The sequence below is a fragment of the Anarrhichthys ocellatus genome, unplaced genomic scaffold (assembly GCF_004355925.1).
Source record: "Anarrhichthys ocellatus isolate YVR2014 unplaced genomic scaffold, GSC_Weel_1.0 scaffold84, whole genome shotgun sequence".
Taxonomy (NCBI): Eukaryota; Metazoa; Chordata; class Actinopteri; order Perciformes; family Anarhichadidae; genus Anarrhichthys; species Anarrhichthys ocellatus.
In genome coordinates, this window is record NW_022280114.1 from 392,839 (window position 1) to 417,417 (window position 24,579).

Here is a 24,579-nt window from a genome sequence, read left to right on the forward strand (position 1 = left end):
ACACACACACACACACACACACACACACACACACACACACACACACATATTGAAGATTCACAACAGAGCATCAAAAGCTCAGTCATCTGTTTCATGGAGCACAGTCATAGCATTTTATTACAATTCACACCATCTGAAAAAGTTCGGACTAAAAATGTGTAACTTCATTTCAGTAAATAAAAAAAAATAAAAACAAAAAAGCTGACTTCATGAATAAAATAATTTCATATAATTTTACATTTTTAGATTTGACGTAATCCAGTTGTAGCAGTACACAAACTCCCCTTGGTTCCTTGGCTACTCTAGTGGTATTAGTTGCTGTATTAGACCCCCTTCTCAAATGTATCTATTTATTTCTTCTTCTTTCCCCTCTCTCTCATTTTCGTCAAACCATTTTACATACATGCACATACATGTGTCTGCGTGTGAGTAGAAGTATTTCATGTAAACTTTTCCTGATAAAAAAAACTAAAATAGAAATAAAATATGTGGCAGGGTCCACATGTACAGTATGTAGTTATATTTACAACATACAAATTACAGCAGAATATTACACAAAATATTGCAAATAATTATTAAATATATTACACAATATGTCACAAATATATCTATAATATGTGGAAAACATATGTAAGAAATACACGACAACGTTGAGTTGTTTCTGATGCGTTTTCTTACCCAGGACTTTGGAGCCCTGGTTGGGCCCGTTAGGCAGAGGCCAGTCCGGCATGCGGTGGTTCCCTCTCAGTTTGATGTGCAGCTGACCTCTGAACGGCTCGTCGTCCCACCCTGCAATCAGCCTGCCGCCCTGAAACAGCACGAGACGCCAACATCACCTCACTAAACATACCAATCAAACTGCGTGGGTGGTACTGTGAGTATCTGACTCTTTGCAGAGTATTTTTACACTGCAGTATTGCTACTTTTACATAAGTAAACGGTACTACGCCAATACTGAATGCTGACTAGTTTGAAGTAGGTGACGCTTTTTCTCTGTTCAATCATGGTCCTGATGATATTAAGACATAAACTGACATCCAGCAACACAACAAGCAGAAGATGGAGATGACTGATCACACTGACCTGGATGGAGATGTAGACAGCGTCCAGCACCACCGTGCTGTACTCGGGTGCAGCACGAGCCTGTCTTGAGGACGAGCTGTTCATGTTGTCGGGGATCTCCAGAACTCCGATGACCGTCAGCTTGTTGAGGGGAGGAGTGTCACTGTCCAACACGACCCACTTCCCTGTGGGGATACAGAAGTATTATATATACAGAGGTATATTATAATACAACAGTATACAATCACAAAATCTGGTTATTGTGTATTTAAAACAACACTGTGAACATAAAGAATTGTTTTATTTTGTTTTCTTCCAGCCGCTACCTGATGGGATGACCACATCGGAGCCCTCTGTAGGTGCAGCGAAGTCATTTTCAGGGGAACTTTTCCAGAAAGAGGCATTAGACCACCGGCTAGAGAGAAACATGCACAAACAAAGAACTTTTAGAAGAAGGAAATCAGAGTAAACATGAGAACTATTTTCAGTTTTATAAATTACATATATTGTGAACACATGCTGCTTTTAAAACATATGTAGCCGTGGGAGGGACATGGCGGGGGAAAAAAATGAAAGGTTAAACATTTTTTACTTTTAAGAGATCTCGCAGAAAAATTTGTAAAAGTAATCCTTTTTTTTCCAACCTTCTATTTCCCCCCCCTCCATGTCCCTTCCGATTTAAGTTTTATTTTTCTTGTAAAAAGTGAAAGACATCTAATACAACAATAAAAAAAAATTCAAAATGTTTTTAAATATTTAAATTAAAAACAAGTAATATATTTAGATCTGACTGCAAAATAAGTATTTTAGGATTCGCTAATAGACTAATATGTCTTTATAAGTTTGACATTTTTTCAGATTAAACTGTCCAACACTTAATTAAAGTTTTCAAAATCACCTCGACCAACCACAACAAAATACTGCATAATAATGCATCAGTGATAATAACCCTATAATATATACAACACTGCGACAACAACATGCATACTCCGACATTTAATACTTTCAGTACATTTCCTTCCTGGTCATGAATATCATGGTGCATTGGGGGGAGGGTCAAACGTACATGAAGTTGTCAGGCCGGTGGGTGGGTAAGGGGGTGAGTGTGGCTGGAGGTGGTGGCGTTGGTTGGATGCAGTTGGGGTAGAAGCAACGGTAGACCCTGAAGTTGACCGCGGAGTCCGTCATAGAGCGGTCCACGCTGGCGCGACGCCTGCGCTGGTTTGTTTTCCCAGACACTGCACATAACAAGATGGCAAATGGATGAAGGCGAATCACTAAGATCGCTGAATGTGTTGCTGAATGTTTTCGTGTGATTGAAGGGTAAATAATCTCGAAGGACAAAGATGTCAACAATAACAGCTGATAAAAATAATGGTGGTAATTAGTGTAGTTTATGCCAACTTTTAAAACCCAAAGATATTCAATTTACAATGATGTATATTTAAGATTTAATATTACAACCTTTCAATGTTTGCGTAGTAAACAACTTAAAAACAATCAAAGTTGGCAAGAGATCTGTGTCAAAGTGTGTCTAACCGATGTAGTAGAGGTTGTTGGAGCTGTCGTTGAAGTACCAGTCTCCGTTGTTGTTGTCACTGAAGCTCAGCGGCGTCGACGAGCCGTTCCTCTCATCGATGATCCTGAATCTGTCTGGACTCTGGGTCAAGTTGTGGTTGATGATCACGTATTGATCCGACTGTGAGAGGGGAAAGGTACAGGCAAAAAAAAACACATCAGTATACTGTAAATAGGTAGAAAGCTACATTTACAGCATCGTCCTGTCATATCACAGCATGTGTTGGGTCTATCACGTACGCTGAAGCCGTAGAATTTTGCAGCGTAAGTGATGTTGGTGATGTGATCCATATCGTTGAAGTACCAGTTGTACGTTTTTCCAGAGGGCAGCATGGCCATCCAGCCGAGCTTATGAGTCATTCTCTTCTTCAGATAGGGAATCACACTGCTGCCTGTAATTAAAAACAACTTGTATGTGTATATATATATATATATATACACACTCTCATACTATTTTACAGCAGATACGTTTATACATTTTAATCGCCCATTTAGCATTTAAAAGCTGTTTTTTTTTAAAATCACACTTTCATGTAGTTGTACTTAAATAAAAGTGTTTATTCTTATACAATATTTGTCAACAATTATAACTTCTCCTATGAGGACATATTTTATATTATTACAACTGTGTGATAGAAAAACAACATGCTATTCATTATCTGTTTATACATCACACTTAAATATATAAATATGAGTATATATTTACATTGTTTGTGTTATATGCTATTTATAACCTAATTTTATTATCTTTTGATGACAGCGATCTACTGCACTTCCCACTAATCACCAGTAGAGGTCAATACAGATTTACAGATGACTTTCTGCATTCTCAACAACAAACTGACATGAAAAAGTAATTTGTCTGTGTGTTTTAGTACCATGGGAGTTGGTTAAGATGACGTCCTTGGCCTTCAGAGAGGCCGGCGAAGGGTTGTTGAACGACAAACGATGGAAGTTGACGGTGAGGTCGCACACGGCGCCCGGGAAGCCCACGCTCCACTCGTCACTCTGGGAGCAGTGAGTGGGGTCGAGCAGGGGGCTCATGGGCACCACTTTGTGGTTGATGTTTCCTGAAAACAACGAATCGTGGGTCAGTCGGATGCAGGGACGGAGGAAAAGCCCACCTGAGCTGCATTAACCGGAGTTTTAAAAACTGGTATTTGCAGTTTTATGGTGCGGCCGGATATGTTGTTTAAATGAGCTGTTTTAGGTCTTATTGACTAACTTAAAACAAAAAAAAAAAATGAAAGATATACATTTTAACCATTGTCTTCAGTAGGAACCAACAGGCTTTGGACTGAGTGCTACAACCAAGGTAGGGAATTATGTTTGGTTTTGGCAATTTGATGGCTATAAGAAATATACTTTAACAACACTTTTCTGAAAATGGATTGAGGGACTGATTAAAGAAGTAGTTTGGAAAAGTTATACAACATTGAGTACCTGTGAGAGAGCCATCAGTGTCCACCAGCTGCACCTCATGCTCCCACCTGAAGCCGGCCTTGTTGGGGGAGTTGAAGTACTGGTTCCCACTAAACCTGACAGCCCAGCCACCACAGCGATCCGCACACGTCCCGTCGATCGCGGCCACCCCGATGGCTGCGCAAGAGCTACGGTTGAAGTTGATGAACTTGGTGTTGAGGACGCTCAGGCCATCGTCCAGCGGCGCAATGACACCTCGGTGGGTGCAGTAGTTATCTCCCAGTCCGAGCTCGTCCACGTGGCCCACGATGGTGCAGTTGGACATCGTCGCCCCCCCTCCCTCTCCGTAGCCCTGCACGGCCCACTGCAGGATGCGCTTGGTTTCGATACCGGCTTTCTCGTTGTTGACCATGGTGAAGTCGTGAAATTGCACGGCGCCCACGTTGACCCACTCGGCACCTTTCTCACAGTTCCAGGTGGTGAGGGAGCGGAAGACAGCGGGCTCGGGGGTTTTGGAGCGGCAGCCTCCATCCTTCATGGGGAAGAAGTCCGTGAAGATCCAGAGGCCGAACCAGCCCTGGGAGTGCACGGTGTTGTTGTAAAACTCACCGAGGGGAACCCTCTTCTGGCAGATGTTAGGGTCGTAGGACGGGCCGTCGGGGTGCTCGTGCATGCGGTACCAGAAGCCGAAGTGGGTGCCCCCGGCGGCGACGTTGTGGCGGATGATGTTGTTGGGATTGGTGACCCAGTAGGCGGCGGGCGTGACGTCGTCATTCAGCAGGCTGGTGCTTTGTTTGACGAACACGGCCAGGTTGTACTGCAGGATGTTCCCCGTCTCGATGCCGTCCTCGATGAAGAAGGCCCCGCCCATGATGTCGTAGATGACGTTGTGCTCCACCACCAGGTTGTGGGTGTTGTGGATGGTCACGGCCCTGTTGAAGGTCCGGTGGATACTACAACCCCGCACGTATGACTTGTAGTCGATGTCTCCCATCAGATGCCAGTGGATGGGATAACGTCCCAGCCTGAAGGCCTGTCCTGCATAGTAGACCTAAAAGAGCATAACGTTTATCATTTCAATTTGTGTGATTTATCTCAGTAATCTGATCAACATGATTAGATGCAAAGAATAAAATACGTTACAGCAGAGAAAGCTTGAAGCGTCTCACCTCAACATTTTCCAGTCTGCCTATTGCGAGATTCTTATTTGGTGTGGGTGCGTGGAACATGATGCAGCCTCCAAACTGGTCGCTGCCGGTCTCCTCTCCAAACCGTCCTTGGAAACAGGTTTGGGTGCTGAATTCACCTGCAGCACAGGGACAGAATGATGTTTACCCATATATGTTACATGTTGGTGAATCTGAAGTGGTTGTCAGTTTGAATGTATTTGACTGCACAGCAACGTTATGTCTCTTCTTTACTTTTACACAGCGGTTTGTGTCAAATCAAATCAGACATGTTGAAACACAGTACCTGTGTTGAAGCCGTCGGGGCAGGCTTCGACCGTTTCGTCCCAGTCTTGGTGTTCGAAGCCTCGCACCACGATGTTCCTGGTGAGGAGACCCACCTCGGCTCGGCCCTCAAATACCGTACCATCGGGCAGCGTGACGGTCACCCCGAGGTGAGTGTACTTGAGCGAATCTGTCAGGGTGATGGTCCTGCCATCGGTCGACACGGCGGCAATCCTCATCTGCTCGTTCTCTCGCTGGCTGTGCCTGAAAAATGGAAATACATGATTTCTACTTGCGGCTCCATGACATGGCTCCATTGTTTCATTTGTGTCAATGCATAGAATATACAGTAAATATGACTGGACCTCCCTAAAAGAAAAGGGTCTTAGCATTCAATGTGTCAAGCCACCCACCTGTGGCTTTTGTGTTGTTTTTTTCTTATGACATTTTGGCTGAATAATCTTGTGATCATACATATTTTAGAAGATTGTTTTTATACATGTGTAGCACGTAGATATTTCTTCCTGTATTTCCCTTTCAGAAGTGCTTTTTTGTGCTGCGCTGTTTAAGTAGTGAAACATTTTTACGGTTGATTAATAATGATTTGCCGTTAACTTTACATAAAGGCTTACAAAAATACGGCACTACATGCTTGGAAAAACACAATATCTACAACCAAAATATGTTCTTCTTCTGCTTTGTTCTCCATTTATTAATCCTTTACTTAGCCAAGAAGGTTCCATTGAGATACATGATCTATTCTTTGTGAACTAATGAGTTAGTTTAATAAATGAACCTTTAATTAAATAAATTGAAATATTTAATTCAAAGTTAACTACCACAAAGGCAGCTCCTCTGCTAAGCTAGGCTAGTTACCTTTTAGCAGGACTAGATTATCTGGGGTTCCTTTTGTTTTTTCTCCACTATGTTCTAATTTACCTACAGACTTATTTATGGGTTACAACAAACTCCCAAAAAGATTTTGGAACATTTTTGTCTTCACTCAATGTTGACACAATTATAAAATTTGCAGTTTTGACTTTAATCATTGTGTTTTCTGCTTCGACCACATGCATGAATTGGAGACTGCACCTGTGGCCGGTGGAGGCGATGACAATTTCATCTCCAGCTTTCCACGTCACCGCCTTCATCAGAGTCAGTGTGACGGAGCCGCTGGCCGCCGTCTGGGCCAGGTGGGTCCAGGGGACAGGAACTGGGATGCCTGGAGGAACAGGTTGTCAACAATGACTTGCACCCGAGGAGGGCAGGTGAGGTGTCACTCATAATGACATCCATAATCCCTTCAGGACACACGACTCAGTTTAGCATTACGTGACATAATGACATGCAATCAGGGGTTTTTAGGAATATTTGGGTCACGACTATTTCAGTTCTCTGTTGCTGCTGGCGGTGGAAGTATTCTGATAGTTTTAAGACATACAGCAAATTATTTAATCTCACTATAAAAGGTTTTGGTAGGCAGATTATTTTCTTTGAACAGAGCCAGGCTAGCTGATTTGTGCTAAGCTAAGCAAACTGTCTGCAGGCTGTAGTTTCATATTTAGCTGTTTGAATGTGTATGTTTCATACCGTGCAGGTCCAGCACTCCCTCTCTGACACCCAGCGTCTTGGCTCCATAAACAGGTATTTCAGGTGAGCGCAGGTGTCCATGGAGCGTGATGATGGCTTTGTGCTGGAATGGCGCCCCCTCCTGGCCGATCTGGAGCAGTCCACCGTCCGTGATCAGGATGTTTTCTGCCTGCAGCTCGATGTCCGCCTCATCAAACACCAAAGCGCCTCCTGAGGACAAAGAAACAGTAAGTTTCAAACTCAAGACTGGTGGCAAAAAAAACACATTTACATGAGGTCCGAAACGAAGACTTTTTTAAATGTTAATGTATCATCTTTTTGGCACTAGTTCCACCAAACTAATACTGAATTCAGAAAATGCTTGTTTGTGCCCTTAAACTTTGCAACAAAAAAAATTGTATAGAAAATATATTTCACTTCTTAAAGTCTTGAGTGGCTCAATTTTCTTTGTCACAGGAAATTATCCATACATTATCTTTAACCGCTTATCCTGTTCAGGGTCGCGGGGGTGCTGGAGCCAATCCCAGCTGACATTTGACAAAGGCATAGGTCGCCAGACTATCGCAGTACTGACGCATAGAGACAGGCAACCATTCATGCTAACCAAGGAAAACTTACGCTGACACAGGGAGAACATGCAAGCTTGACACAGAAGGGCCGTCCAGCCCGGGCCCTTCTTGCTTTGAGGTGACAGTGCTAGCCACTACACCACCGTGCAGCCCACATGTAATCGTATGAGCTACTATTTCAGTGACATGTAATCCGTCGGTTCCTTCAAACACACAATGTGCGTAGTTAAACGTGTCCCAAACAGCCAGGATCAAGACCTTTGTGTACCTTGAATGAGGAGCATTTTCAGCACAGGGGTGCTGGTGTCCAGCAGGATGGTCTGGCCTTTAGTGATGACGGCAAACGAGCCCTTCTCAGGTGGAGACAGACCGCCCCACGTGAACCTGGACGACCACACGTCCACGTAGAAGAAGTCCGCGTTATCCTGAAGAAAGAGCCGAATAACAAACATGTGTTACAGAGACACGAGTCTCATCATATAAGGAACTGTGTTGTGAGTCAGATCGGGGGACGTGATCTCACCATCTTGGCGATGCCTCGGTCTCCGATGCTGAGTCTGACTTTGGTTTCCTGAGACTGTCGCTGAGAGTTGGTCACACAGATGACGTGTGTGCTGTTGGTGGACTGAACGTCACACACGGAGCCCGCCACGGTCACGTTGACTTCATTTATGTCGGTGCTGTGGGGCGGGAAAGTGAGCGGTCAATAGATCCATGAATGAATTGATTATATTATACATTTTACTGTGACATACACATATGTGTATAAAAGATACAATAACATACTTTACCTTAACATGATAACCCTGTATACGATAATGTACCATGCCTCAGTTAAATTGCACATGTATAGTAAGAATTTATATAATTCGAAAGGATAATATAATACAATGGCATGCTAGATAATGACTGTAAAATAATAACATATAACTTACTTCAACATACTATATCATGCTACAATATATATAGTTTATATACCATACTAAAACATTATAATATACCACGTACTTTACCCGATATTATCATACAAAATAATATTATTTTACATTAAGCTGTCATAGTATAATTTAATATTACAATTAATGATATACTATAATTAAATAGAATAGAGGGGAATATTTATGTTTATATTTATGTGTTACTATGGTGTCTTGTTATATAAAACTATATGCTATAATGTTTAACATATAATTATGAATACATTTTTCTGCTCTTCATCATAATGTGCTTTTAATGGGCTGTATGTGCAGATAGAACTGTACATTGAAGCTTTATTCTTGGCACTATTTATAAACTAATTATATTAAAAGTATTCTTTCCGTATCGTTCAATTTCTAAAATCACTTTGTGGCAAAAACAAGAGAAGGTCTTTGCATTAAACCCAATGAAAGCAAAGACGTCCCCTGGGACACATTGTGTAACGTGAGTCGAGCGCCTGATTGTTAACCAGCGGTCCGTAATCCGGGGGTGTGTCTCTCCATTGTGCTCTGTTCCTTCACTGCACCTGAAACCAGAGCCGGTGATTGTGAGCCGCGTGCCTCCGGCGGTGCCTCCTCTGCGCGGAGAGACCTCAGTGATCACCGGCGTCAGCTGAGATTTGTAGGCATAGCCGTCTGATATGTTGACGGCATCCAGCTGGTTGATGACGGCGACCACGCAGCTCACCTCCGACTGAGTGTCTGAGAGCAGACGGGACAGCAGGACAGATGACAACAAAAGGGACAGGAAGAATCGAGATGCTTAAAGATAACAAGAAGCCTTCAGATGTCTTGTTGGCCGTGACAAGTTATTTTCTTACACAACATGCCTCTGATTGCATTGACATTGTATCCTGCCATGAAAGGCTGTCAACATTCCTCTTAGTCCAGCTTAATGAGTCGAGAACTAAAAATATCGTGAACCGGCAGGAACACATTCTTTCCAAAAGAAAAACTTGAAAACCCTTCAACCCCTTAACCTTTACTGGAAAGATGGAAAGCTGTTGATGCGAACAAGCAAACTACAAAGTAAAATAACTGATAAAAATGTGGGTTTTTTTGGGACATATAAAAGCGTAAGTTTGGTTTCAGAAATCAAGATGAAATTGGTCACTGTGCTACCTGTAATAATGTCAGTAAATAAATAACTACTTTGTACATCTCTTACTGCACTAACCCCACTAAAAATCCCCACAAGTAGACTATCCTGGTGAAGTAAAGGACGCTGAACTAAACTTACCGTTGATGGACGGAGACTGGCAGTACAGACGGGACGATGTGGAAGCCTCTCGGCGAACTTCACACTCCTCCCCGCAGATCGTCACATTGGAGGTGTGCGGGTCGAACCCAGAACCCTCCACCGACAGCAGAGCACCGCCGCCATAACTTCCTGAGTCACAGATGAGGGAGGAAGAATTGATCAATATCAGACTTGAATTGTGAGGAAGAAAAGGGAACTAGGAGTACGAGGATAAAGACAAACAAAATTCAAATGTACACACAAGCACGCAAACAAGAAATGGATTGGAATGGATACCCTCGTTAGGCTGCACGCTGCTCAGCGTCAGCTCGTGCATGAACATGACATCTGACTGGGCGTGACCTTTGACCTGGTGGTGCAGATCGACTGGGTATGCCCCCCCCGGGTTGTCTCCTGCAATGCACTGAATCTGCGCATCAGAGACGGTGGACAGGACACAGGGGACGTGGTTTATGGTGACGGAGACGTGCTGGGAGTCCTTGCCAAATCCTGAGCCTGCCAGCGTGATGGTCGCGCCGCTCGGCCCTGTGGGAAATAAACCCAGGGGAAGGTTAACATAGGCATTAGTGAACACATACGGTAAACACACACACACACACACACACAAATGCTCAGACGGATCCACTGATGTATGTGATACTTTAATTATGATGGCTTCATTGCTTTTATCAAAATTGTCGGGTGCAGAGGACCGTAGTTACCAGAGCTGGGGCTGATGGAGCTGATGACAGGAGTGTGGGCTGCGGAGTAGGTGAAGTTGAGCGGAGGGTACCGCACCGAGAAGACCTGGATGTCGGCGGTCACCAGCCCCTCGCCGCGAGGAGGCGTCAGGCAGCGGAGCAGGCCCGGCGTCACCTCCTGAACCTCGCAGGGCGAGCCACCGACCGTCACACTGGTGTTCCCCGGAGCGAAGCCGTTTCCGGTGAAGACAAGAGGGGTTCCTCCAGCCAGGCTGCCCACGTCCGGGTTGAGGGTGGCTCGGGCACGGCTGCTCAGGGTGGCGGAACCGGATGCAAGGCCCTTGCTTCTCACAATCACTCTGACTGGGTGTTCTCCCGCGGGGAGGGCGTTTACCATCAGCGTAATGTTGCCGTCAGTCACGGCGGTGACCCCCAGTTCCGAGGTGCCGGCAAAGACCGCCACGTTGTCCACGCTGCTGCCAAAGCCTGAGCCGGCGATGGTAACGGTGGTCGGGTCGCTGATGCTGTCGGGGGAAATACTGGAGACCGTGGGAGTGACAGAAGAAGAGTACTTGAAGGAGCAGTTTGAATGACAGGAACTTAGGATCCTGCCCGCGTGGAAGACGACATCACCGGCCTGCGGCTGAGAGGGAGCGGTGTCGCAGGTGAAGCGAGTGTAATTTAGTGACACAACAGAGCACAGCTGGCCGGCCACAGTCACCTGTCCTCTGGAGAAGCCGGATCCGCGGACGAGGAGCCGCGTGTGGCCGTTGGGGCTGCCGACGGGAGGCGAGACGGAGTCGACCGCCGGCAGAACCACAAAGCGGCGGCCGAACTCGTTCGGCACGGTGATGATGGCGCTGCCCAGGTTGTTGACTCTGACGGCTACGGGGAGAGCGAAGCCGATGGAAAGCTGGCTGTCACCGCCGAGCCGACAGTTGATCTCAGAGTGAGAGCTGTTGATCACCTGGCAGGGCTGATCTCCCACCGTCACCTACAGGACACACGGACGCCAGAGTCAGACAGGTGAGAAAAACTCTCAGCAGCACAAAGATGATTGAACATTTCAATCCATTTGAGATTTAAATCCATTGAGATAGATAAGGCTGTAAAAGTCTCCTGCTAACCTCATTAGCGCAGGCGGTGTCGCTGAAGGCTGTGCCCTCAATGTGGATGACCTGGTGGTATGATCCCTGGTTGGGAGAGATGGAGTGGACTGTGGGGGTGGAGCAGGCGGAGGCGCTGAAGGAAATGGCGCCTGAGGTCACATTGGTCTCCGGGCACTGTGGGGAGGTGATGCACTGCGGGGCTGCTATGGAGACGCGACGAGAACCTGAAGGGAGGGACAGTTTGATCCGTTGAATTGTTTTTAATTTGACACAGACCTCTATTTTTAAAATCAAAAGATAAATGTTGTTGCCCTGATCTGACTTGATTTGCATCCTCTTAAATATATCAAATAATAATAAATACACCTCTACTTTTTTATTTTACTTGGTACTTTCAGTCTGTTCGGGACTCTATCTAAAATAATAAAGTAGGGGGAGGCACATTTCTCTACACAGGTGGGGAGGAGTGGAGTAAAACCTGCTACTTCTCTGAACAGCTGATAAAATGGATGCTGAGTAAGTCAGCATAGTAAAACATCCTTTCCAGGACCGTTTTAATCTTTGGTCTGTTTTTTAATTTTCTTTTTAAATTAAATGATTTCTATGACTGTATTATATTGATGTTTATATGTTTTCATTAGGTGCATTAGTGTACAAACGGCATATTAGTAGCATATACATCTCCTTCCACTGCCTCCCTCACTACAGGGTCACAATGATAATAAGTCATGGGACTTCTAATTTTAGCACTTTATGCATATTTCTGGACTGTACTTTTAATATATAAAATCAGATCACGTTCTTAAGGAGCTCCCCGAGTATTATTTTTACTTTCACTGGAGGATCAAGCTGCAGACCGAGAACATCTCATCCACATCTATACGTTTACCTCCGGTCACGTGTATGGCCTCCATGCCTCCCACGCTGACAGAAACTCTGCTTCTCCTCTCCGCCCGGGCCTCGGCTTTCACGACTCCCTGCAGGCTCCTGCGGTTGGCGTCGTCTATGTAGCCGCTGCTGTAGTGATACACACCGGGCGCAGTGAAGCGGTAGGCGAAAAACCCTGAGGGGGAGCGAGAGAGTTCATAAGTACTGTACCCTATAGGACATCGAATCATAATGAAGCATTCTTGGACATGGTGTGCATCCGTCTCGACACATCACATTCCTCACGTCACATATCACAACATTACAACATCGCAGAGTGCAGACACAACAAGATTTTCATTTGAATGAGATCACGTTGATGTATTAATTAAGTGCCGCTGCAGCAGAATTTATGGGAAATTAACTAGAACTCAACCATCAATGTCCTTTTTCTTAATCCACTAAGAAAAGGGTGAACACAGACCAACGGACCATATTGCAATTCAAGAAAGTATGAGCTGCAATTACAGCTATTATTCAGGTCAGGAAACAGAGAATAACGTCTCTGTTTAGAGTCATGATGCTCTTTTTGAGCTCTCTTCTTGGATAGTTCTTGCTTGAAAAAGAGATTTTAATATCACTTTTATCTGATTAATTAAAGGAAAAGAAGAAGAGGGAACAAACCCAACATGAAGCCTCATAACTAAATAAAGCTTCCCTGGCACACTGATGATATCGAACAGTAAAATCAGGGCAGGTGACTCCGTATTCTACCTTTGGGTGTCTTGGTGTCTCCGCTGTAGAGTGGTCCCCCATCGTGGGTGGTTTCACTCGGGCTGGAAACACTAACGACCCCGTAAACGTCTTTCTGGAAGGCCGGTGCCTCCCAGCGCCACAATACCGTGTCTCCGACAAACACCGTCAGTGAGGCGGGATTCCACGCATACCCCTGTCCATAAGCTGGAACACACAAACAACAAATGTAAAGTCTGACAGACAAAATAACACACGGGAAAGGTTTCATTGTCTGAGATCGAGCAACATGTAATCAAAATACCTTGCGAGTGCAATTCTAAATGTGGCTAATTATGAAAAACTGGAGGTGGAACAGGTTTTGAAACACACAGCTTCGTTGCTTGCAGCAGCTTTGGGAAACGTGATCCTCTTTCTGTTGTGTTCTGTTTTAGTCAACTCAGATTTAATGTGACACCTACAGAAAGGATCAAAACGTTAACCTACTGCTGTGGGATCCCTGGTTGGTGACGACGTGAGTCTTCTCCTCCGACTGCAACACACACTGCAGTTCGTTCTCTGAGGCGGCCTTCACTTCACACTCAACTCCTCCTGTCACATCGCAAACCAACACAAAACATGTGTGAGAACACATACGGAACCTGAAGCGGTCGCATTATCGTGCAGCTTTTCCATATTTGCGCGTGGTTACATCACTGTAGATTACCGCCAGCTAGTTCCCCCCTCAACCATTCATTTGATATCCAGTTCCACAGATGGAATCTTGTTGTTGAACACTGACAATGTTGAATGGTTTTTGGTGGGGACTGTTGGCGTGGTAATAAGTCTGTTTGATATAGCCGGGTCTCATTTCACTTACCGACGGAGACTTTGTTGTCCGAGGTATTGTTGCTGAAACCAGACCCAGACACAGTCAGCATGGTTCCTCCCATCAAGGAGCCGATTTGTGGGGAGATGCTGTAGATTTCCAGGACGTATTCAATGGTGGCGTTCACACCGTTGCTGTGAAACAAAAACAAACATTTCAATTAAGTCCCAAAATGAACCACGCCCTCTGGCTTGTGAGCAAATTGATTGTCTAGTATGATCTGTTTTGAAGTGTGTCATTAGTTGTAATGTGAAAATAGAAAATAGAAGGAGGATTTACCAGCCATAGTTATTTCATTGGCCTTTAACTTGTGTACATTTTTAAAGACAGTCAAATGAGGTCAGCCTAAACCATTCCCTTTAATCAAACAGAATATGTAATGCCATATCATTGTTCATTTATTGTGGGTTTTTAAAGGGGAACACATCCTAAATTTAGAATTCCAGTATGTTTTTTGCAGAACGTAGGAGAGTTCAATCTGTGATCATGAGCTACTCTCTCTCAGGTGAATTGCTCGGTGTCTGAAAAGTGTAGCCAATGCCAAAGTGTCTTAAACCTGCATTCTCTCTAATTGTCAGCAGGGGGCGACTCCTCTGGTTGCAAAAAGAAGTCAGATTGTATCGAAGTTCTCTCTTGATTTATTACCTCAGTAAACATGAGTTTATTACTATGATACACATACTGGGCATGTGGTGTATGGTATGTCATTCTGGAAGCAGTAAATTAATGTGAGACTGATTTTGTGAACTTACAGAATGTTTGTGTACGTTATGTTTTATTCTATTGCAGCGTTCTCAGTTACGAAACAGAACATGTACCTGTATGATTAGAATCTCAGTTTCATCTAGAACATCTTTCATAATTCATTGTCTATGGAGCAGCTCCACACTTTATAATCGATGACATCACAAGTTTGAGTTTTAGCGCTGTAGTTTTTGGATTTGGGAGAGAGTTGTTCACGTTCACTAATGTTCTTTGGCTGTCTTGGACAATAGGAATAACATGTATGATTTTTGCAAATGGCCGTAGTTCCCTTTTAATGTTTCCCAACGTAAAAAACAACTGCTACACATGAAGTCATTTACATGAACTACGTTTTTTGTTTCGTCTCCAAGCATGCTGTACATACTATTAGATTTTTTGTTTGTGTGTGTTAAAAAAATCCCAAAACATCACGGTATATTTCTAACAATATGACACCTAAAGGTTTTTGATAAAAATCTTTATCTTCAGATCTACTCTGTACCCTTAAGCATTGTGTAACAAAAGCTCTCTTGACGCCTTTCTGGCCTGCAGGAAATAATCCACAGCTGCCGATACGACATTCTCTCGGTCGGTGCGTAACGGATGAACTGTTGCCCGGGTGAAAATATCTTTCACGGTAGCTCTACCTTGTCTGTGGGTTGCCATTGTTTCCAAGCTGTACATCCACCTTGTGCGTGCCAGGCGGCAGCACGGGGAGACGACAGGTGATGATTGTCGTCGTCCACTGCACCGTCACACACTCCTTCCCGCCCACGAACACGACGCTGTCGTTGTCTCGGCCTCCCAGGTTCGAGCCCTGGATGGTGAGAACCTCATGTCCTACACAAAAGGCATCAAGAAAAGAGAAGAGAAACGTCAACAGATCTTTTCCACGGTGGAGCTTCTGTCACTCAAGTGCCAAGATAATTAGCACTTGTCTTCTGGTAAAGTGAGCACCACTGGTTATCCGACACCTTAACATGTAGTCTCGTTGTGTGGATGCTTCTGTGTTGTTTACTATAAATGTGTGGGAAGACGTGGTAGTCTGTCATGGTCAGATTCTTAAGGTTTAGTGAGTACAAAAGGAAAAAACAGAAAACCTGCAAGTCAACATTACAGGACACACAAGACCAGAACTAATGAGGTGACAGTGATGACATTGACAAAAGGTTGCGAGACTTGACAGTGGAGTCACATGCCAACTTTGAACAGTGAAGCACAAACGTCTCGCCTCCCAAACTCACCAATCACAGTGGTAGTGCTGGGACTCAGGCCTGAGATCCGGGCTGTCAGGTTGTTGTCGTAGGTGAAGGAACTGCCAGCTGTCTGACTCATGTTTCCCACCATCACGGTGACTGTCTGTGATCCTGCAGTCCCCTGAAATAAGTAATGTAAGCATTTATTTATTCTATCAATAAAACACAGTTTTTTTGTTGCAGCCTTACAGTACTTGGTCTGGTATGACCGGTAGCTTATAATGGCTAATATTAGCTTATGTTATCCAACTTAAAGGATATCACGGAGTCCTTATTCTGAATTTATGGCTCATCTCCATCTTTAAAGGTGCTAAATTCCAAATTCAGAACATATTTATGACTGAGGGATTGACTCCACACGGCTCTCAAAATGGCAGCTAAAAGCTAACGGTGCTAACAGCACGGACAGTGCCAACAACGGCAACAGTGCTCGTGTGTGCCGCCATATAAGAGTGTATAGTGTGTGCTTAGTGTGCTGCGGCTCTTTGAGTTGATGCAGGAAAATGTTTCTCCCTCATAAACAGCAGTTTGCCGCCTGCACACTTACTGCTGGCGTTCTGCATTTCAGCTCAGTGTCACTGGCACGAACCACGGTGCACTCGTCACTGCCGACAGTAACCGTGGTGTTCTGGCTGAAGCCGAAACCTGTCACCGTCAGCAGAGTGCCTCCTGGGAAAAAAACATAGAAGAAGATAATGGTTATACACTATCGTATTCCAGAGAAAGTGATTCTGCTTTTGATTTTCTGATAAATAATAACACTTGTACAGATAGGTTTGAGTAAAGTCTGACCTGCCACGCTTCCAGAGAGTGGGGAGAAAGAGGAAACAATGAGCTTGTAGGTGAAGTTGCCTCCCGAGGAGCGTGCATCACCCAGAGAGGGGAAGCTCACCAACACGGGGTAAGTACCCGCACTGGAGCTGCCGAGTCTGCACACCTGAGTGGTCGCTGAAATACCATTGTCAAAATGTGGTTTAACTCCTTTCATTAGATAATAAACAGCCGACTCATTTTAATGACAGGATACATTGTTCACTCCTAAAATCTTCTTTCACTCACCGGTAATCTGTTCAACGTGGCACCGGGTCTTTCCCACAAGGATGGAGGCGTTTTCACTACTGAAGTCAGTCCCAGTGACAGTCAAAAGAGTCCCCACGCCATTAGATCCTGAAAAAGTCAGCGATATAGAACCCTCACCACCATCGCCATGACTTACATGTCGCATACGTACACAAAAGCTGACAATTCACTAAATCTTGACAGGATTTTTGTGAGTTTTTTTCTGTACTTGAAAATGCAATATATAGTATACTGGTTTGGTATTGAATGTTTTACACATAAAATAATTTAAACCTTCGATATAGAAGAACGCCAATTAGATATATATTAAGCCTTAAAAATCAATCAATAAGCAATAATGCTTCATGTTGAATGAATCAATAACATTTCAGAGACAGGACACCTTGAGATGGGCTGATTCCAGTCACAACTGGAGTCTTGTCCTCAGACCATTCATATCCACAGTCGCCAGAACACTTTGAGGGAATGCCGTTGATGTAAACCTCCACCTGCAAACACGGAAAATCACAAAATGTCGAGTTCAGGACCAAGTTTCACCACATAAAAAAAGACCCACTAGGCTGGGATAACCACTAACACAGGGGCCTAAGGTTGTGTTTCCCCAGAACATTTTGATTTCCTGCATTCTGCTGAATGTCTTTATTTATTCTACGGAAATCACAAAACTCAGGCGCCAAGTGACAAATAGCCCTCTCCCTACCCAGCCAATGGAATGCTAGTAGGCTAGGTCATCTAGAGACGTAGCCTGTGGGAGAGCACATCGTAATTATCTAATGTGACTTCACTCCAAAGATAATGCAAACGAGTTCGCTCAAATATCGGTAGAGACAATTCTGTCTCCCCCAGATATCGGTATATAAATAACGGATGTGTCCCTACCGACCACATGCAAAACCTACGCCCTTGCACTTCCAGGTGAAATTACTGCTATAGCCATACAATAGAAAATTAGAGGTCTTTAGCTGTCAGTCACTTCAGTACAAAGCAATTATTCAGTAGCATGCAATCATTTGATTCTATCCTGCCTGGAGGCACCTAATGTACAGATGCAGCTGCATAGTGCACCGCTACCAACAGAACCAGGACTTGTTCTGCAGACTTTATGGTAAGAAACAACACACTTAACCAGCAGTGACCAAAACACACATTTGACAGACAGATGATGCTGAAACCCCAAACCAGATGTGCCCGAGGCTTTTTGAATCACGGTTGTACCTGTGGTTTGGTTTCCCGGACACGGAAGTAATCTCCTGTCAGGCTTCGCGTCAACAGACCTCCCTTCTTCTTCTCATACACAAAAACAACTGCGTTTTGGCCGACGAGCGACGAGCCGACAACCTGCAATGACAATAAATCAGCGTTCAGAAAAATGACAATATGTTGTTAGACATTAAATTAGAAACACAAAAACTAAACCGAGCAATTCTCACCAATCAGCAAACAATAATGGTCATCGTCAAGATGAGAGCATTTTGAAATGATATCAGAGGGAATATTAACCATATCTGGCTCACATTATGAGAATGAATTTCAGAATGAAGTTTGGTAGTGAAGAACATAATTCAACACACATATCTGATGAATATCTGTGTGATATTACTGCTGCAAATACAATCTTGATTATTGAAGATAACTTGTTAGTAACAAATGGATAACATTTTTGGGCAATGCATCGATATTAAAACATCGAACAATTTGCATTTAAATAAATTACCAAAGATCTAAAAACGCACACAAAAAAAGACAAATCTACCAAAATAATGACTAAAGAAGAGTGTGACCTGGATCAGAGGCTGGTCTCCGGGTCTGGTGAGCCACTCGACCCTCCACTTGGGCTCTCTGCAGCTTCCCTGCCTCTTGACGCTGACCTCACCCATCCCCGCGATTCCCTGTAGAGCGTACTTCAGTTCCTCCTCGCTGATGTCCACCGACAGACCTGAGAACAAGCACAGGCTGTGTTAACACGCACTCTATTACGTATGTCGTAGAAGCAGGCAGTGATGGGATTCAAGTACATCTACTCCAGCACTGTACTTTACTGTTATGTTCTTCTATACCTTCAGCTCGGCCTCCGTAGATCTCCACGTCGAAGGTGCCGTTCAGAGGAGGGGTGGCTCTGTGAGGGCGAGTGATGCTGACGGTGGCTGCTCCGTCCCGGAACTCAGCCGTGTCCTCGCTGCGGTTGGACATCTGTGGAAGTGGAGAGGGAACAAAGGAGGATTAAAAAGACACAAGCTGATTCTGACATCACGTGCTGTATGTCTGGACGGAAACAGGCATTTCTGTCCAAAATTGTATCCTTGATGTTATTTGTCTTTCTCTGTACGGAGGATTAATATGTGGAACTCATTTTTATAGTGCAATTGTATTTTTCTCTTGTTTAGTGTATTTGTATATCTAAGGCCAGGCATAGAAAACTAGCTTAGGCTTTAAGTACTGTGGTACATTATGTAGCACTGCTCCCTGCTATACACTCACATTTATAATAATAAACTATATAATAAATTAGCTTAGTTAAAAAAATACCTGTATTTGATATATAACTTAACCCCACTTAAGCTTTTTTAAAATCATTACACAAACTGCCGAATGAGGCAATGACGGCTTAACGTCAGATTTAGATGAAACATCTAATCAGGATGCCTCCTGGGCACCTCCCACTGGAGGTTTTCCGGGCACGTCCAACTGGGAGGAGACCCCGGGGAAGACCCAGAACACGCTGGAGGGATTACATCTCCCAGCTGGCCTGGGAACGCCTCGGGATCCCCCAGTATGAGCTGGAAAATGTTGCGGGGGAGAGGGAAATCTGGGTCAGCCTGCTTGGCCTGCTGCCACCGTGACCCGTCCCCAGATAAGCGGAGGAAAATGGATGGATGGATGGAACGGACACTACACCCTGTAGTCACACTTTTCCGTACCAGCCATGATACACAGTTGTCAGTTAATCTGTTGAAGTTAATCACTTTCTTACTTCACTTCAGCTTCACCCCAAGCTCCACACTCCCAGAATTAGGTTTCCTGGGTCTAAATATTAAGATGAACAGACAGCACAGTCCCACAGTCTACACTGCTGCCCAAAGAACGAATACACAGCAGAAGAATGAGTCTTTAATATGACTCTGTTACATAAATTCAACATATCCGTTACCTGCAGGAAGCCAACTCCTAGCAGCGGGAACCCGAAGGCACAATCGACTGGTGTGGCTTTGATCTCGTAGCTGATCTGTGAAGCGGTCGATGTGTCTTTGGCAACAGCGATCACCTCGAAGGACCGGCCAGAGCTCTCAAAGGGCGGAGGCCTCCTGTTGTGGGGAACGGCTGGAAGAAAACAACGCACAGGAATATATTGAATGCAAAGAAACGTAATACTAAAAAAAACGTGCAGGAAAGACTGTCAGGAATATAATCTGATTGCACTTCCAAACTTTGACATTGAACCACAAATCAACCGTACCGTTTTCATCATTTGTGGCGGGATACTTCCCGATGTGAACAGCGTCTACGTAGAAATCCCCCCCGTCTTTGTAGAGGTAAAACTCCTTCAGATCGTAATTGCTTCCGATGTATTCCGTCTGCAGGGAGCTCTGCAGGTCCATGCATTTGTAACTCCATCTGTCAAGAGATAATAGGGGTGCAACGGATCACAAACCTCACGGTTCGGATCATTTTTTTGATCAGCAAAGAAAAGGGGAGGAGTCAAATATAACTTTGCTTTCCATTTATTAATTAAAGAACTTCAAGAACATTTAAAGCAAAGAACTTTGGGCTATAGTCTGACAAGAAAATAAAAATATTGAAGATGTCCAATTTGAAACAAAATTAAATAAATAAATAAATAAAAGTAAAACATTCAAGAATACTCAATTCTGTTAAGATTAAGTGCAACATGAGGTATGTTGATACCCTCGTCCTTTGATCAATATTGAAAGAAAGAAACAGCCAGTGAGCTAGCTTACACCGTTTCAACTGAACTGAACTGCTCGGCAACAACGTGGGTCTATGTTTACTTCCTGTCAGGTTATGTCATTCAAATACGCAATAATGTTTACCATTACTGTGAAATGGTCTACAACTTTACTTTGTTTTTCAAAAAGATGAGAATATCTACATCGTCTGGGGAGAGGGTAGACCTTTCTGTGGTGACTGGGATATTGCTATTGGGCCGGTCTAGCTTCCATTCTACTGCTTCTGTCAGCACCTGCTCCAGGTGTGTGTCTGTGTGACTCTCCCAGAGGGGGCGTGTCTGCAGTACCGGACTATGAATCTCCACTCCTCCGTGTTGAAGTGAGCGGTCGCAGTGATGTAGCTCTCCATTGCCCTGGAGCACTTTAACCAGATTTTGAAATCCTTTGTTTTCCACAACAGAGAATGGCTTCATGTCTGCAGCAATACAGAACCCAATAGATGCTGTAATAGCTTTAGCCCAGTCTGATTCTGCCACAAACGGTTTCTTAAATAACGCGATGATACGTTGTTGTTGTGGCTTGGCCCCCGTCGCTGAAAGACCAGGATGGTGGAGCTTCATATGTATGGACATGCCCGATGTATTCCCGTCGTCAACGCCTACATAACGTAACGGTTTTGTCCACCACCCTCATCCGTCATTATAAGTTACAGGGAAGACAAAATACTCCCAAACTTGCGACTTAAATGACGCCCGGGGCTTCTCAAGTTCCAATTGATCCACGGTTCACAAGTGATCCGAACCGGGAGGGGTGATCCGAACCGATCCCAGATCGATCCGTGACACCACTAAGAGATAACCATATCTAGAAGCCGCGACTTTGCTGAGAAGTTTGCACATAACTGAGAAATTAAAAGTAGCGTTTACTGACTTGTGCCCCTTAATGAAGATAGTGCTGATCTTTGCGGTCTCTGTCTGGGTTCTGCCTTGGCTGTCGCGGTAAGTGAACTTCATTCCAACTTCATCCTTCAACATCCCCTTGTATGCAAAGCAAAGCTGCACGGGGAACAGTCGGGAAAAAATAGTAGAGATCAATAACCTTTTGTACATTTATCAACCACTTTCTTGATTGCATCCATTTGTTTTCATTTACAGTATGAATTCTACCCATCTGTACAATAAATGAAGCAACTGTGTGTTTTACCGTGGGATGCTTGTCCAATGAGACCGATCCGTAGCTGGCACCAGACTCTTTGGTGTAAGTGTTCTTGAAGAGGACCTCTGCGTTCTTCAGCGACCACAGGCCGCAGAAAGCAGTGTTTTTCACCGGAGTGCCTTTTTGAGCACTGTTGAACTGGTGGGTGCAAGAAAAGAGAAACACGTCAGAACCCCAAATCAGATGCTCTGCAAAGATTTAACATCCCTGAGCCGATTCACAGAAGTAAAAGGAGCGCGAAAAATAGGTGAATCTCGTAGGGCGTGAACTCAACGTGCGAATGCTTGTCACATTTCTCCAAATAAGTTTGTTTTCTCTCTCACTTTAAAAAAAACGCACTGTTGATTTGTCCCCACTTACCTGAGAGTTGTCACTTTCAAAGTCGTTGAAGTACTTCACATCAGTCCCTTCGGAGGTCAAGACCTCAGCGGGACACTCAGCTTTCATCGTGTCCTCCAGAGCCGACTGCACCTGTTCAGATGGCACAAGCCGGACGTTAATATTGTTTCTGCACTGTACAGGCAACAACCTCAGTCTAAAAAGATAATCTATTTTTTACAAATTGTTTCAGAAATGAAATGAGATCCTATTTAGTCATTATCTCAAGGAGTAATGAGGCTTGTAGACACTGACAGAGACTCTCTGTCAACACACCTCAGACTCGGTTGCATTGAAGGCAATGGGCTTGGTGGGGATTCCCCCCCAGAGCAGAGTGAAGGTCTGCATGTTGCTTATCCCCTTTGTAACCTCGGTAACGGTGACGTTGGTGTCGGAACCAAAAACTTCCCAATGAAGAGGTTTGAAATCCCCTGCAGTCAAAAAATAAGTAGTTTATAGTATTAAGGTCAGCTCCACAAATGCATGTGAAAGAAGTGTAATAACCACTAACTACTTTTCTGTCTCTTCATACCTCTGTCAGAATCGAATGTGACCAGGTAGTTCGATCCTCGGCTGTCGACCTGTTTGGTGACCTGGACCGTGTCGGGTTTGATGGTCCAAAGGCTATTCAACGATGCCTCCACCACATCAGCCGAGGCCGTAACTGGGATCGGTCCTTAAAAATCAGAACAAACACAAAGCTTGTGAACAAACATAACGGCTGGACATATTACACTGTGGATTTATCAGAGTAGAGCAACAGGTTGAGGGTTTTCCTTTCGTGGCTACCAATGCTAAACATGTATGCAGTCGCGTGCCATTACGAATCATACCATGGCAAAGGCATGACCCGCCCTACTCTGCCTCTGATTGGCTAGTGTTCGTTGCCATCGTTGGTTGGGTCGGTAAGGTTTTGGCATGATGAGTATGATTGGTGAGGGTTAGTAAGAATATCAGGGTAGAGTAGGGCGGGTCATAGCTTTTCGCCACATTGTGTTTTGTAATATCACTGCACTCGGGATATTTTAAGCTTTTTAACGTGCAAGAAACCAATTTAACAATTTATTTCTGAAAGGAATCAATTGTACAACACATTACCTGTCTTTGCGTCTCCGTAGCCCAGGCTGAAGAAGGTGCTCCCACAAAGATGGCTGGCACAGCCGCTGCTGACGGTGACCTTCTGGACCTCTTTGACTGCAGCGACATTGCTGGGCCAGGAGTCAAAGGTCACCACCTGGGTAACAGTGAGAGGGAGAGCATGTGAGGTACAGAAGAGAGAAAAGGGTGTTTTGGTTGTACCCACCTTGCCTCAACCTGTTATATTCACCTCTTCCTCATTTCCAACATTCTCCAAAACGACTTTTAACAAATCCCTCAGATTTTGGGAAATATGCTTACTCACAGATCCATACTGCGCTAGCTTAGCATAAAGACTGGAGCAGTGACTTCCTTGGATACAGCCAGCTAGCTTTGCCCTCTGTTTTACGGTCTTTATGCTAAGCTAAGCTGCCGATCGATCTTCATATCTAACTGGGCAAGGAAACATCTAACCATTCCTTTAAAGGGAAGCTGAGAAGATCCTGATGTGCTGTGTTTAACAGAAGCTACAGGTACGTACCTGTTCCTCATCGAACACGTCATATTTAACCACGATGTTCTGAACCTCATTGACCGCGTCGTCCGTCTGGTCTTCTGTAAAGGGACTCTCCTCTTGGAACAAGGCAACGTTGACACTCGCACCACTGCTATATTGTTGATGCAGAATTTCCATGTAGTAGCTACAGGAAAAATAATGTTTTTAAGTGATGAGACAC

General features: G+C 44.4%; 1 protein-coding gene across 1 annotated transcript in view; it reads right to left on the bottom strand.

Moving 5' to 3' along the window:
* pkhd1l1.1 (PKHD1 like 1, tandem duplicate 1) overlaps positions 1-24,579 on the bottom strand; it is a 40,961-nt gene that overhangs the window by 9,237 nt on the left and 7,145 nt on the right. The window contains exons 15-55 of the mRNA XM_031874695.1: positions 24,384-24,543; positions 23,864-23,999; positions 23,298-23,441; positions 23,042-23,196; positions 22,748-22,858; positions 22,376-22,525; positions 22,103-22,227; positions 20,722-20,879; positions 20,416-20,585; positions 19,325-19,457; positions 19,049-19,203; positions 18,483-18,605; positions 17,650-17,755; positions 17,247-17,354; positions 16,980-17,135; positions 16,735-16,856; positions 16,176-16,308; positions 15,579-15,771; positions 14,179-14,321; positions 13,806-13,910; positions 13,341-13,526; positions 12,589-12,762; positions 11,718-11,923; positions 10,612-11,584; positions 10,187-10,435; positions 9,890-10,039; positions 9,177-9,351; positions 8,196-8,352; positions 7,941-8,097; positions 7,104-7,313; positions 6,606-6,735; positions 5,536-5,777; positions 5,232-5,368; positions 4,084-5,113; positions 3,519-3,710; positions 2,881-3,032; positions 2,602-2,761; positions 2,129-2,300; positions 1,389-1,477; positions 1,084-1,247; positions 679-808 (exon numbers count right to left, since the gene is read on the bottom strand). Coding sequence (XP_031730555.1) covers positions 679-808; positions 1,084-1,247; positions 1,389-1,477; positions 2,129-2,300; positions 2,602-2,761; positions 2,881-3,032; positions 3,519-3,710; positions 4,084-5,113; positions 5,232-5,368; positions 5,536-5,777; positions 6,606-6,735; positions 7,104-7,313; positions 7,941-8,097; positions 8,196-8,352; positions 9,177-9,351; positions 9,890-10,039; positions 10,187-10,435; positions 10,612-11,584; positions 11,718-11,923; positions 12,589-12,762; positions 13,341-13,526; positions 13,806-13,910; positions 14,179-14,321; positions 15,579-15,771; positions 16,176-16,308; positions 16,735-16,856; positions 16,980-17,135; positions 17,247-17,354; positions 17,650-17,755; positions 18,483-18,605; positions 19,049-19,203; positions 19,325-19,457; positions 20,416-20,585; positions 20,722-20,879; positions 22,103-22,227; positions 22,376-22,525; positions 22,748-22,858; positions 23,042-23,196; positions 23,298-23,441; positions 23,864-23,999; positions 24,384-24,543 — 8,021 coding nt within the window. The remainder of the gene's footprint in view (positions 1-678; positions 809-1,083; positions 1,248-1,388; positions 1,478-2,128; positions 2,301-2,601; positions 2,762-2,880; positions 3,033-3,518; positions 3,711-4,083; positions 5,114-5,231; positions 5,369-5,535; positions 5,778-6,605; positions 6,736-7,103; positions 7,314-7,940; positions 8,098-8,195; positions 8,353-9,176; positions 9,352-9,889; positions 10,040-10,186; positions 10,436-10,611; positions 11,585-11,717; positions 11,924-12,588; positions 12,763-13,340; positions 13,527-13,805; positions 13,911-14,178; positions 14,322-15,578; positions 15,772-16,175; positions 16,309-16,734; positions 16,857-16,979; positions 17,136-17,246; positions 17,355-17,649; positions 17,756-18,482; positions 18,606-19,048; positions 19,204-19,324; positions 19,458-20,415; positions 20,586-20,721; positions 20,880-22,102; positions 22,228-22,375; positions 22,526-22,747; positions 22,859-23,041; positions 23,197-23,297; positions 23,442-23,863; positions 24,000-24,383; positions 24,544-24,579) is intronic.